Genomic DNA, 12,419 nt, shown 5'->3' on the forward strand with positions numbered 1-12,419 from the left:
AACCCTATAGGTGCCCTAACGCACCTTAAATCGTTAGGTGACGACTCTTCAAAAATGCAACCCCCTTTCCAAAAGGAGAGAGTTGTCCCAACCAAAATGTCATAAACCTAATTTTACGAGAAAAAGGGGGTGCGACACAAATCGTTAGGCTTACCTAGTCGTAGAGACTAGGTGCCATCACGACAATTCACGGAGGGCGAACTTGGGTCGTGACACCCTCATGTTATAATATTAATGTCAGAAAACAACTAGATCATGAAACTTTACAAATACAATTTGGCAATGATATTTTTTTGAGGACGAAGAAAATGAGGAAGAAGAATTAGATGAAACACCCACTAGTCCCGCAACACAAGCTCCAACTCAGAGTCAATCTCAGTCTGGAGCTTTACCCCTGTACCCCCTATAAGGGGTAAGCCTAAGGCTGAACGTCCCAAAACATCAATTGTATGGAAATTTTTTAAACATGATAAAGTCAATCATCGTGCTATACGTGAAAAATGTAAGCAACAATTTGCACACACAAAAAGTGGTGGGACGGGGGTTTAACTAGACACTTACAAAAAGATCACAAATCTTTATGGATACAAGCTAACATAGAAGCCGAAAAAATTATATATCCTACCACCGGTACTGGCACTCCTAGTGGATCTGGTTCTAATTTTTTACAACAACAGCTTGACCCTGCTTCTGGTAATATTTTATGCCCCTATAACAAAGATAGAGATCGTGAGAACTTAGCAAAAATGGTGGTTATTTGTGGCTTACCTTTTACTTTTCCTTCTTACTCTACTTTATGCATTATATACAAGAAACTTATAACCCTACTTTTTAAGGTTTTCCTAAGACCACAGTTAGAAATGATGTTTTTAAATTTCAAACCGAATATCTTCAGTATATTCATTGTATATTTTTTCACTTAGATTGTAAAGTGTCTATTACATGTGATATAGGTCGTAGTCCTAATTGTTGTGATTATTTAACTGTTACAGGTCATTGGGTTGATCATCACTGGAACATGCAAAAACGTATTATTGGTTATAAATTTGTTGATTCAAAACACACTGGAGCATATATTGCAACTAGTGTTCTACAAATACATGATTTTTATGGACCCATTGATAAAGTTTAACTATCACCTTAGATAATGCTTCTGCTAACACAACCGCAACAAATAGCTTAAAACTAGACTTTGTCCAATTAATCTAATAATTTTTCATGTTAGATGTGCATGACATATTTTTAACTTGATTGTAAAAGATGGTCTTAATTTATTTTCTGATGCTTGTAGTAAAATACAACATCCAATTCAATCCTAATTCTACCACGGACCTCCAGATTACATTCCGAACACGTTCCTAAGTCCAAAATCACCTAACGGAGCTATCCGAAACATCATAATTCACATCCAAGACCTTCTACGCATAAGACAATATCCGATTGATTTTTCCAACTTAAGCTCCTAAATCAGATACTAATTATCTCATTCCACTCTAACACCATTCCGAACGCGAACCAGCCAATAGGATACGATGAAATATAGCTGAACAATACATAAAAAAACAGAAATGGGGAAAACGGGGTTGTAACTCATGAAACGACCGGTCGGGTCGTTACGCTAAAATAGAAGAAAATGATGAACTGCTTGTAGTTACTGATTTAGCTTCCAACATCTCTTTAATGATTAGTTCAATGGCATTTTTCTGCTCAAAAGAATACATGTAAGGCCTTTGATTCACTGGTTTTGAACCTGGGATGAGCTCGATTGCATCGTCACAAGGGCGAGTTGGGGGTAGAGTAGTGGGCTCATCAAAGATGAAATTATACTGGCCCAATATTTGTTCGACTTGGACTGGAATAACTTCCATGTTTTCTGCTCCTGAATCCAATTGAAAGGTCTGAGCTACCCAATTGCATCTACCTTTACGTAACATTCTGACAATCAATTGTGAGTCATGTTGGCTCAACTCGGATGAGTCTTGGTAACCCACAATTGTGACCATCCAGTTACCTCTCATAAATGTCACACTATGAGTCCTAGTGTGTAACACAATGGGAGCTACAAGGTCGATCCAATCCATTCCCAAAAGCAAGTCACAACCTCCTACTTTCATTAGTCTAAATTCATATTCAAATCCTTCACCTTGCATTTGCCAGCGTGCTTTTTTACCAATGGCCTTGCTTAGCATCACTTCACCATTAGCTACTTTAACCCTCATAGGCATGTTGACTAGCACCACATTTAATTGTAGCATCATTGCCAATTGAGGATCTATGAAGCTATGGGTTGCTCCACAATCCACCAAAATGATAATGGGCTCATTTTGAATAAGCCCTAAAATTTTGATCATTGAAGTGTTTCGGTACGATCCTTCAAGTGTGCTTATTACAGCCTCTTCTTCAGCATATAGGCCTTCTAATATATTCAGCCCTGCTTCGACTTCTTCCACTGCATTTTCCACCACTTCCAGCTCCTATTTAGTACCTGATTTTTTCCCCTGCCTCCATTATGGTGTCTCCTCCATTTCCTTCCAATGTATTTAGGGCTTTAGTCTTGCATTTGTGACCTGGAAACCATTTTTCATGACATTGGTAACACAACTTTTTTTTATCTCATAGTATCTCCAATGTTGGATTCTTTGCCAAGTTCAAATTACCATGGATCACAATATGTGGAAGGGGTTTGATATTGTGGGCTACTGGTGTTTTTGGGCTAGGTGGAAAAGTAATTCTGGGCATAGTTATGGAATTTTTACTAGTATGAAGGTTTTTATAGATGGATAAAAGTGTCCTCTTATAGAGTTTAGCCATCTCGACCGCATCCATCATTGTTTGGGGGTTCGATGCTCTAACCATTGGTTCAAGGTCATGTTTTAAACCACCAACAAAACAATAAACAAAGAAAGCTTCATTGAGTGCAGGATTAACTAGCAACAAGTAAAATCGTAGTTCCTCAAACTTGTTAAAGTAGCTATCCACATCAGTTTGATGATGAAGTCTATTAAATTCGATGATTATGTCCATGGGTCTAATATTACCATAACGACGACAAACGTCCAGGCCGAATTTTCCTACGAAATATTTCCTCCGTTTTCCATCAAATAGACATCAAATCAAGTGTCCATCTTTTCCTTAATGTGAATAGCCACATAACCCATTTTTTCCTCAGATGGTACATGGTATAACTTGAAAAAATTCTCACATCGCCTAATCCATCTTCGAGGATTATTACCATCAAATTCTAGAAAGGGAAATTTAACCTTGGGTCCCCTGGTGGAATAGTTTGTGTTTGTTGGGTCAATGAGTTATTTTGGTTAATGGGTTGAGTATAAGGATTGCCATTGGCTGGGTGTTGGATTGAAAAAATAATTATTCAAAATTGCTTGGTATGCCAGTGGTGGGAGGTAAGTTGTAGGCATATATGATCTTTGAAAGCTATTAAGGTTCACTTAGGTGCTGGGATATGAGATCGTCATTCTCACTGGTAGCACTGTGTGAGAAGATGTTAGAGGTGTTGAGGAAAAATTAGTTGTTGTGACTGGTAGGGTAAGGGAAATGGATGCTGGTGGGTATATTGAAGAAGGTAGATATTGGGTTTTGGGTAAGGTTAATGTGGTGCTAATCGGATTGAAGGGAGTTGCAGTTAAAGACATACCCTTACCTCCCGTAGAAGGAATTGGTGTTTCCAGAGATTGAGCTGGTCTATAGCTTCCTCCCACTGACGATTCACCTCTCAAGTTGAATAATCCTCCCGTAGCTAGAGCAGCCACCGATCTACCAGAAATTGCAGAGTCTAAGCTTCTTTCCGACTCAATGTGACTCAATAACACATCCAAACGACGGGTGTTTTCTTCTTGACATTGAACAGCTTCAGCACTCAACCGAGCTTGAGTTTGTTCTAGCTGTTCTAATCGTTTTCGAGACTCATCCATATAAACTTGTAATTGCAGCTCTATCTTTTTCCAACCGTCGTTAGGAGCCTTGTATTTATCCACCATTTATACTCAGAATCCAAGGAAAGCCTTGCTTTGGATACCAATTGTAGCAAAACAGCTATTAAAAGAAAAAAATAACAAATGCAATAAAATAAAGAAAGATAGGAAATTGGATTTTGATTTCATAAAGATGATGCTACATTGATTTTGATGTGTTAGATATACTAGGGATCTATAGTTGTGACCATGTACTAAACCAATCAATGATAGACAACTTAGTACTATTCCTTAACATTACAAAATACTGACACTAGGACAGGTGTCATTGTCTGGATAGATAATCACCTTTTAGGGAATTCTAGAAAGATCCTAAGCTAGTGGACTACTACTGCAATAAGAAAAGGATAATCTACACGGTATGCCCATTGAAAATATCACTTAACACCATATACAATTGAAATATTTTTTTACTCTGTATACCTGCTTTATAAATTATTTTACCATGTATACCTACTGTATTCTAAAATATAATACTGTATATTTCAAATTAAAATATTGTGATATATTTAATTTGGATATTGTATTCCAAATTAGAATATTATAGCATATTTAGTTTGAATATTGTATTCCAAATTAAAAATTATTGTATATTTGCATTGGATATTGTATTCCAAATTAAAACATTATAGTATATTTGGTTTGGATACTTTATTCCAAATTAGAATATTGTAGTATGTCTTGTTAGAATATTATGGTATATTTAATTTGGATATTGTATTCTTCATTAGAATATTAGGGTCAAGCCTCACTTCAACTCCCGCTTCCGTCGGCTCAACTCCAAATTTGCACTCGAGGTATTCTGTCTTCGTCCTACTCAACTTGAAACCTTTAGACTCAAGAGCATGTCTCCAAATCTCTAGCCTCTCGTTGACGCCGCCTCTTGTCTCGTCAATTAGAATAATGTCATCCGCAAATAGCATGCACCATGGAACCTCCCCTTGAATATGATGAGTCAGTGCATCCATCACCAGAGCAAATAGGAATGGGCTGAGCGCAGACCCTTGGTGCAACCCCGTAATAACTGAAAAGTGTTCAGAGTCGCCTCCTACTGTCCTAACTCGAGTCTTAGCTCCATCATACATGTCTTTAATCACCCTAATATAGTTACTCGGGACCCCTTAGTTTGAATAATATATTCCAAATTAAAATATTATGGTCTGTTTAATTAGAATATTGTATTCTAAATTAGAATTTATGATAAGTTATGTTTGGATTGTATTCCAAAATAGAATATCGTGATATGTTTTTAGAATATATGGAGGTATACCGTGTAATATTTTTGGGATGTTTGATGTAATTTCAAAACTTAGGTATATCATGAAGTGAGTTTTATAAAGGGATTTTTACATTTCTATGCCATATAGTAAACTATATTACCCTCAATGTTCATGTTTAGTAAATTACCCTACCTATACAAGTTTTGTTTATAAAATATATACATTCCACCTTAAAAGGCTCCCAATCCATTATTAGTGCCTTCAATTAAGGGATTTAGTTACACCCTTTTCCTTTTTTTCCCTCCTCTTCTCGCTCCTTATGTTTCCACTCATATGTCACAATTCGGTGGATCTTTCCTTTAATTCGATTTTGGATAGTTATTCCAAAACTTAAACAGATCGATATATATAGCTAACTAGCAATCCCTTTTTAAGCAGTATAAGGATTAAATTCAACTAAATCAGTTAACGCATGAATGCTTTTACTAATCTAGACGGTGCACATATTTTCTCTACTCTTACACGCACTCCTATTTGGTCAAATTTTATTTGAAGTAATCATAAACAATTAGTGAACTTTATGATGTTACGGGAAATAGGGCTTTTCCGACGGAGAAAACGTAAAAAAATCGTTATAGCCATTGCCACAAGTATTAACAAAAATCACGTGAATTCGAACTCATACTTCATGGGCAAAAAGACGTAAGAAACGAGGAATCTGGAACGAGAACAATCTGGAAGATTTTTGCTTGCCATTTTTCTTGTTTTTATCTCTAAACATGAAAAAATATCAGCCAAAATTTAATGCGGATAATTTTTTTAAATTATACGACTACAATAACATACAACTTAAATACACATTTTATACAAAATTTATACAATATGTATTTTGTATATTTTGTATCTGATTTATACATAATAAAAACAAATTTCATACAACTAATTATATATTATACAACTTATCTACAATTTTCATATATTATTTCTACTCAGTTATATACAACTACAATATAAAATCACTTAAATATAATTTTTATACAAATTTTATACAATATGTCTTTTGTATATTTTGTATCTAATTTATACATAGTAAAAACAAATTTTATACAACTAATTATATACTCCATTATACAATTTATCTATAACTTTCACACATTATTTCTATCCAGTTAAATACAACTACAATAACATACAACTTAAATACAAACTTTATACAATATATCTTTTGTATATTTTGTATCTGATTTATACATAATAAAAACAAATTTCATACAACTAATTATTTATTATACAACTTATCTACAATTTTTATACATTATTTCTACTCAGTTATATACAACTACAATATAATATCACTTAAATACAATTTTTATACAATGTTGTTCAACTTTCATACGATAGTTAAATCAATGAATAAAAGAAAAATAAATAAACAACAGAATATAATTTTTCTACAATTTTTCTACAATTTCTGCAATATAATGTATGTCATGTCTTCTTCTTCTTCTTCTTCTTCGAGTTTCAATCTGAAATTCAGCCAAAACCAAGTTTAATCTTCACCAAAACCCCTCAAAATTGAGATATAAACTTCAAACCATATTCCCAATTATTTGCAACAATACTCAATCCTAACAAATAATGATTTTTGAAAATCTAAATTCGAATTCAAAGTTTTTTAATGGCTGTCAATGATGGAATTGCTGCTCTCTTTTCCTTTGCTTTATATTACTAAAATTTGGGATTGAGAGATAGAGAGAGACGTAGAGAGAATTCTCAATTCTTTGCAACAACATCCAATCCAAACAAACAATGTCTTTTGAAAATCCAAATTCAAATTCAAAGTTTCAAAGTTTTTTAATGGTTGTCAATAGTGGAGGGGTTACATATGTTCGCTGGTTTTAGAAGAGGAAATAGTGGGTGATTGAAGAGAAAATCGTGGGGTGTGATTTGATACGTGAGTGAGGGGGTGGGATTTGGAGAGAGAAACTTGGGGGGAGTGGGAATATACGGTAGAGTTAAATTAGGAGACTAATTAATACCATTAAAACCCCTAAAATATACATAAATGATAATTAAGTATATAAAAGGTAATTATATTAAAAGTTAAGCATGGAGAGTAATATAGTTTACTATATGACATAAGAATGTAAAAATCCCTTTTATAAACGGGTATATCATGTAACTTCCCCATAAGAAAACTATTCTAAATTGGGTTGAGCCCAAAGCAACTAACTAGTTTCTCAATTAATAGGCCCAATTCTTTAGCCCAGCTTACCTTGACCCGCTACAGAAATCAACTTTTAGACCTTGCTAAACTTCTTTATCACTGGTCGCCTTCTCATTTTGTAAACCTTTAGTGATTTTTTATTTTTATTTTAACAAGTTATTGGATGTTCAAATTATGAAAATTTAAGCTTTAGGGTATAGTTTAGCCTACCTGCATCTTTCTTCTGGGGAACTCCTAGCTTCTTCTTTCTCCGGCGAAATTGATTGGTAAGTTGCATTCATGTGTGTATCTCCATTTCTCCATATGGTTTACATGAATTTTGATTCAGTTCTTGCAACCCGTCTTTGTAATTTGAATGAATTCTTTTGTTCTGTGAAATTTGATTTGATGAGTCCTTTGAAAGGAAATTTGATAGATCTTTCTGTTGTCTCAATGGGTTTTCTTGAATTTACATGTTGTAACTGATAAGCTAGAGAGTCAAGTTGTTGAGATTAAGGTGAAGGTTTTTGGTATTTAGTGATGTGAGAAACTGTTTTGATGTTATTCCTTTAAAGAATATTCCACTTGATTTTCGAGCATGGCATGTACCAGGAAGTATGATAAAGCAAAAATTCTTATAAATTGCCTAATCTTACTCACTTGTGGGGAATGCTTACATTTTTCTTTTCTTTTCAAAATGTAAGCATTCCCCTCAAATCTGCGCCAAAAGAGGAAGAAAAGGGTTATTTCAGTTTCTGGTGTTTGCTACTGCACATTGCTCGTAGAAATACCTTAGTCAAATAGGTAGTCCATATTTGAGTTGTAAAAAGTTGAAATTCTATTCTTGTTCTCTTGATATGTGTGAAGATCATTGGCTTGATTGTATTGCTTCGATCTGAAAATGAACAAAAGAATCATGTTACACTTTGACATACCAATAACCCAAAAGATCAGATAAGGTACTCATTGCTTTGTACTTTTCCAGATACTGTAAAAGTGTGATCTGCTTTTCACAGGAAGACGATGCTACGCCAACTGCATAAGAAATTGTGTGGTAGAAAGGTGATTGTTACCCGAATGTACAGTTCTAAAGAATCAATGGAAGACAAACTCGATCCGCTGAATAGACTTTGTAAAATTATGATGTCTTGCCCAAAATTGGGCCTTGACACAGAGCTTGACCAAAGTGGGATTAGGATTTCATCAGAGATGCTTGACGATGCCCTTAAGAGATTTGAGAATGCTGGAATGCTTGCGTATCGTTTATTTGAATGGGCTGGGAAGCAACATAATTATGAACATAGCACGAGATCCTACCACACCATGATTGAATCTCTTGCCAAGATAAGGCAATATCAGATTATGTGGGATCTTGTAAATAAGATGAAAACCAAGGGAATGCTTAATATTGAGACTTTTTGCATAATCATGAGAAAATATGCTAGGGCGCAAAAAGTAGAGGAAGCTGTTTACACTTTCAATATCATGAACAAGTTCGATGTGCCCTCTAACCTGGCTGCTTTTAATGGCTTATTGAGTGCTCTATGTAAATCAAAAAATGTGCGAAAAGCTCAGGAGATTTTTGATAGTAAGAAACATGAATTTGTTCCTGATTTAAAAACTTATAGCATATTGATTGAGGGGTGGGGAAGGGCTCCCAATCTGCCTAAGGCAAGGGAAGTTTACAGGGAAATGATTGAGGTGGGCTGTAATGCTGATATTGTGACTTATGGGATCATGGTTGACATCCTTTGCAAGGCTGGCAGGGTCGACGAGGCCGTTGAAATTGTCAAGGAGATGGAGTTCAGCGGTTGCAGGCCAACATCTTTCATTTATAGTGTTTTAGTTCATACATACGGGCTGGAAAATCAGATTGAAGATGCGATAGATACATTCCTTGAGATGGAAAAAAATGGGGTTGAGGCTGATGTAGCTGTATATAATTCTCTAATTAGTGCTTTCTGTAAGGTAAATAAATTCAAAAATATCTATAGGGTTCTAAATGACATGCAATTGAAGGGGGTGACCCCCAACGCAAGGACTTGCAATATCATTCTGAGTGGTTTGATTGCTCGAGGTGAGACTGATGATGCTTTTAAGGTTTTCCGCAGGATGCTCAAAATTTGCGATCCTGATGCAGACACGTACACTATGATGATTAAGATGTTTTGCGAGAGGAATGAGGTGAAGATGGCTCACAAAGTGTGGAAATATATGAAACGCAAGCAATTTGTTCCAAGCATGCACACCTTTTCTGCATTTATTAATGGGCTGTGCGACAATGCTGATGTTTCTAGGGCCTGTGTGTTGATGGAAGAGATGATAGAGAAAGGAATGCGTCCTGGTAGGATGACATTTGAAAACTTAAGGCAATTACTTCTCAAGGAAGGGAGAGAAGATGTACTTGAATTCCTTCAGCTGAAAATAAATCATATGGTCAGGGAGCCCTTGTCTGATTAAGAAACCATCTGTAATGAATCTGACTATTCCTGATTAAGATTTGCAGTTGCCGAATCTGAGATCTAGAGTCAGAATATCAAAGTTCCTTGAACTGCTTCAGAGCAGAAAAGATTTCCGGGTCACATAACAACCGAGCTTGCTAAGGACTTCATCAGTGAGACTTATTCGGAGCGCTTAGCAAACTTTAAGTTGGGAAAATAAGGCCAGTCTCGTAAAATACTATAGTGTAGAAAAGGTATAGAGTATAACACAACTCTCTTTATTGTTGCTTAACTTGGTTCTCTAACTATATTTACCTCTTTTGGGTGCAGTTGGTTCCTTTCCTTTTTCAGATAACTTATAAAAGAAACTTTAGCAAGAAAAAGATGGTTCATGCAAGTGGTCTAAAAGCCAAGCACAAGCTCAGCATGCATGTAACAATACAGTTAGTTTTGGTGCCTTCTATCTATCTGCTAATGCATACCATGGTTTTGGTGGGTTATTGGTACTCAGGTCTACATATCCCATCTTCTGCATGTGTTATTTCTCTGCTGGATGTTTTCTTGATTTTTCATTCGCTGAAGAAAGGACAAAAATTATCTCATTTTGAAATTTGAGTTAAGACACATAAGAAATGAAGCTTTATACTAAAATGAATGTATTTATATTTCACAGTGGACAGCTCTAGTAATTTGTTTCTTTTCTCCTGAAAACTTCAATTTACCCTTTTTCTAAATCGTCAAAGGTACTTGTTTGATTGTGTCTTACCACTTCTTGTTCTACTGGTTCCGTGAAGTCAGTTTCTGCTGCTGCTGCTACGAATTCTCTTCTTCACGTTTCCTTTATGCTTTTCCCATTCTTTTTTCTGTCGAGGATCTTCAATCTGTATATTGTGCTCAGCCAACATGGGACTAGTTCAGTGCCTCTTGCAAAGAACTGAACGAACTAATGAAAGAAGCGAAAGAACTAACAGAGGACTAAATCTTCTGCCAAGGGTAATCCTGCTCTCATTTTTTTCTTCTACTTGTTACTTGATCCAGTTGATGTACTTTTATCCTAGTCTCAGCCTAGACTTCTTCTATCTGCGAGCCTTCTTTTTCCTTTCCTTTTTATTCTTTCTGCACCTACTCTCTCTCTCTCTCTACTGATCGTGTCTGGTTGCAAATCAGCAACACTACAATTGTACAGCTAGATCATTCATGAAAGTAAAGCATTTATCAATTAATCTTGATTATATTTCTTCATGTTTTGTTTCGTTTAGGAGTTTTGGGGGCTCGAAGACGATCAGATACCGTCCTAGTCTCAACCATAAACGATGCCGACCAGGGATCTGCAGATGTTGCTTTTAGGACTCCGCCGGAACTTTATGAGAAATCAAAATTTTTGGGTTCCAGGGGGTGTATGGTCGCAAGGCTGAAACTTAAAGGAATTAATGGAAGGGCACCACCAGGTGTGGAGCCTGCGATTTAATTTGACTCAACACCTCGTTAGGCTGTTAGCAGACTTTGGTCTCGCTATCTCTGCTCCTATTCCTTTGTATTGTGACAACAAATCAGCCGTCAGCATTGCCAAAAACCCGGTTTATCATGAGAGGACCTAGCATATTGAGCTTGATTGTCACTTTGTCTAGGAAAAGCTTGTTAGTGGTCTCATCTCTCTGCATTATATTTCTAGTGAGTCTCAACATCAGGATCTCTTGTGCAAGCTGGGAGTGTTCTCACCCTCCAGCTTGTGCAAGGTTCGAAGAAGAAATGGATCCAGGCCCACATACTCGATAGTATTAAGTCTTGTAATATTATTATAGAAAGAGCCATAATTGTAATAGATAGCCATTTTTTATTGTTTTAGTATAAAGAGAAAAGGGCCAGAAATGCCCTTAACCTATTAGAAATGGCTTAAAAATGACCTCCTTCCACCTATGAGTTCAAATTTGCCCTTAATGTTATTTTTAGGCTTAAAAATGTCCCCCTCTTAATGGAAAGATGATGTGGCATTAATGTGCATTTTAATTGAACATATGGCATTTATTTAGTGGTCCTCGTAGATTTTTTCTAACCCAACCAAAGATTCGACCCATCATCTAATAACCCGATGATATTTTTACTTCTCCTTTTGCAGTAATCCATGGAAATTTTTCACATGCTCAATAGAAATATCCTTTCTGGCCGCAACAATGAGTAGATGAACAGTCATCTTGTTTTCACTAGCAAAAGCTTCGGTTCTCCCAACCCAGCTTCTATTATTTCAAATAAGGTTCTTACTTTCCTCTTCTTTCTTCCTTCATTTTCCATCAGCAATAATAGAACACAAATTAAACAAAAATCAGTCTATCAAATTTTCATAAATTAAACACAAATTAACCAACACAACAACTGCCATAATTAAGCAACATTAATATTAGAACTAAAAGAGAAAATTATAAGAATTGAAACCAAAAAATTAACTTAAATCGGAGAACTAAAAGAACTAAGATAAAGAAGTAGTATCAAAACATTAGAAGAACTGAAATATATAAAATCTGAACTCAGAAAGCATATGGACAAACAAGGAAGGAAGAAGAGG

At 35.5% G+C, this 12,419-nt stretch overlaps 1 protein-coding gene across 3 annotated transcripts; it reads left to right on the forward strand.

Moving 5' to 3' along the window:
• The first annotated feature begins 7,555 nt into the window (after window positions 1-7,555).
• LOC104249582 (pentatricopeptide repeat-containing protein At1g77360, mitochondrial) lies at window positions 7,556-11,779 on the forward strand. 3 transcript variants are annotated; one of them, XM_009806029.2, is made up of 5 exons: window positions 7,556-7,705; window positions 8,404-10,113; window positions 10,190-10,302; window positions 10,758-10,852; window positions 11,119-11,779. In XM_009806029.2, exon 2 carries the CDS (start codon window positions 8,442-8,444, stop codon window positions 9,876-9,878), a length of 1,437 nt encoding a protein of 478 aa, XP_009804331.2. In that variant the 5' UTR covers window positions 7,556-7,705; window positions 8,404-8,441; the 3' UTR covers window positions 9,879-10,113; window positions 10,190-10,302; window positions 10,758-10,852; window positions 11,119-11,779. The 3 variants fall into 3 exon arrangements, with proteins under 3 accessions (XP_009804331.2, XP_070028133.1, XP_009804332.2); XM_070172032.1 differs by having other exon boundaries at window positions 10,190-10,852; XM_009806030.2 differs by having other exon boundaries at window positions 7,564-7,705; window positions 8,435-10,113; window positions 10,190-10,852.
• The last annotated feature ends 640 nt before the right edge of the window (window positions 11,780-12,419 follow it).

The sequence above is a fragment of the Nicotiana sylvestris genome, chromosome 4, assembly GCF_000393655.2.
Source record: "Nicotiana sylvestris chromosome 4, ASM39365v2, whole genome shotgun sequence".
Taxonomy (NCBI): domain Eukaryota; kingdom Viridiplantae; phylum Streptophyta; class Magnoliopsida; order Solanales; family Solanaceae; genus Nicotiana; species Nicotiana sylvestris.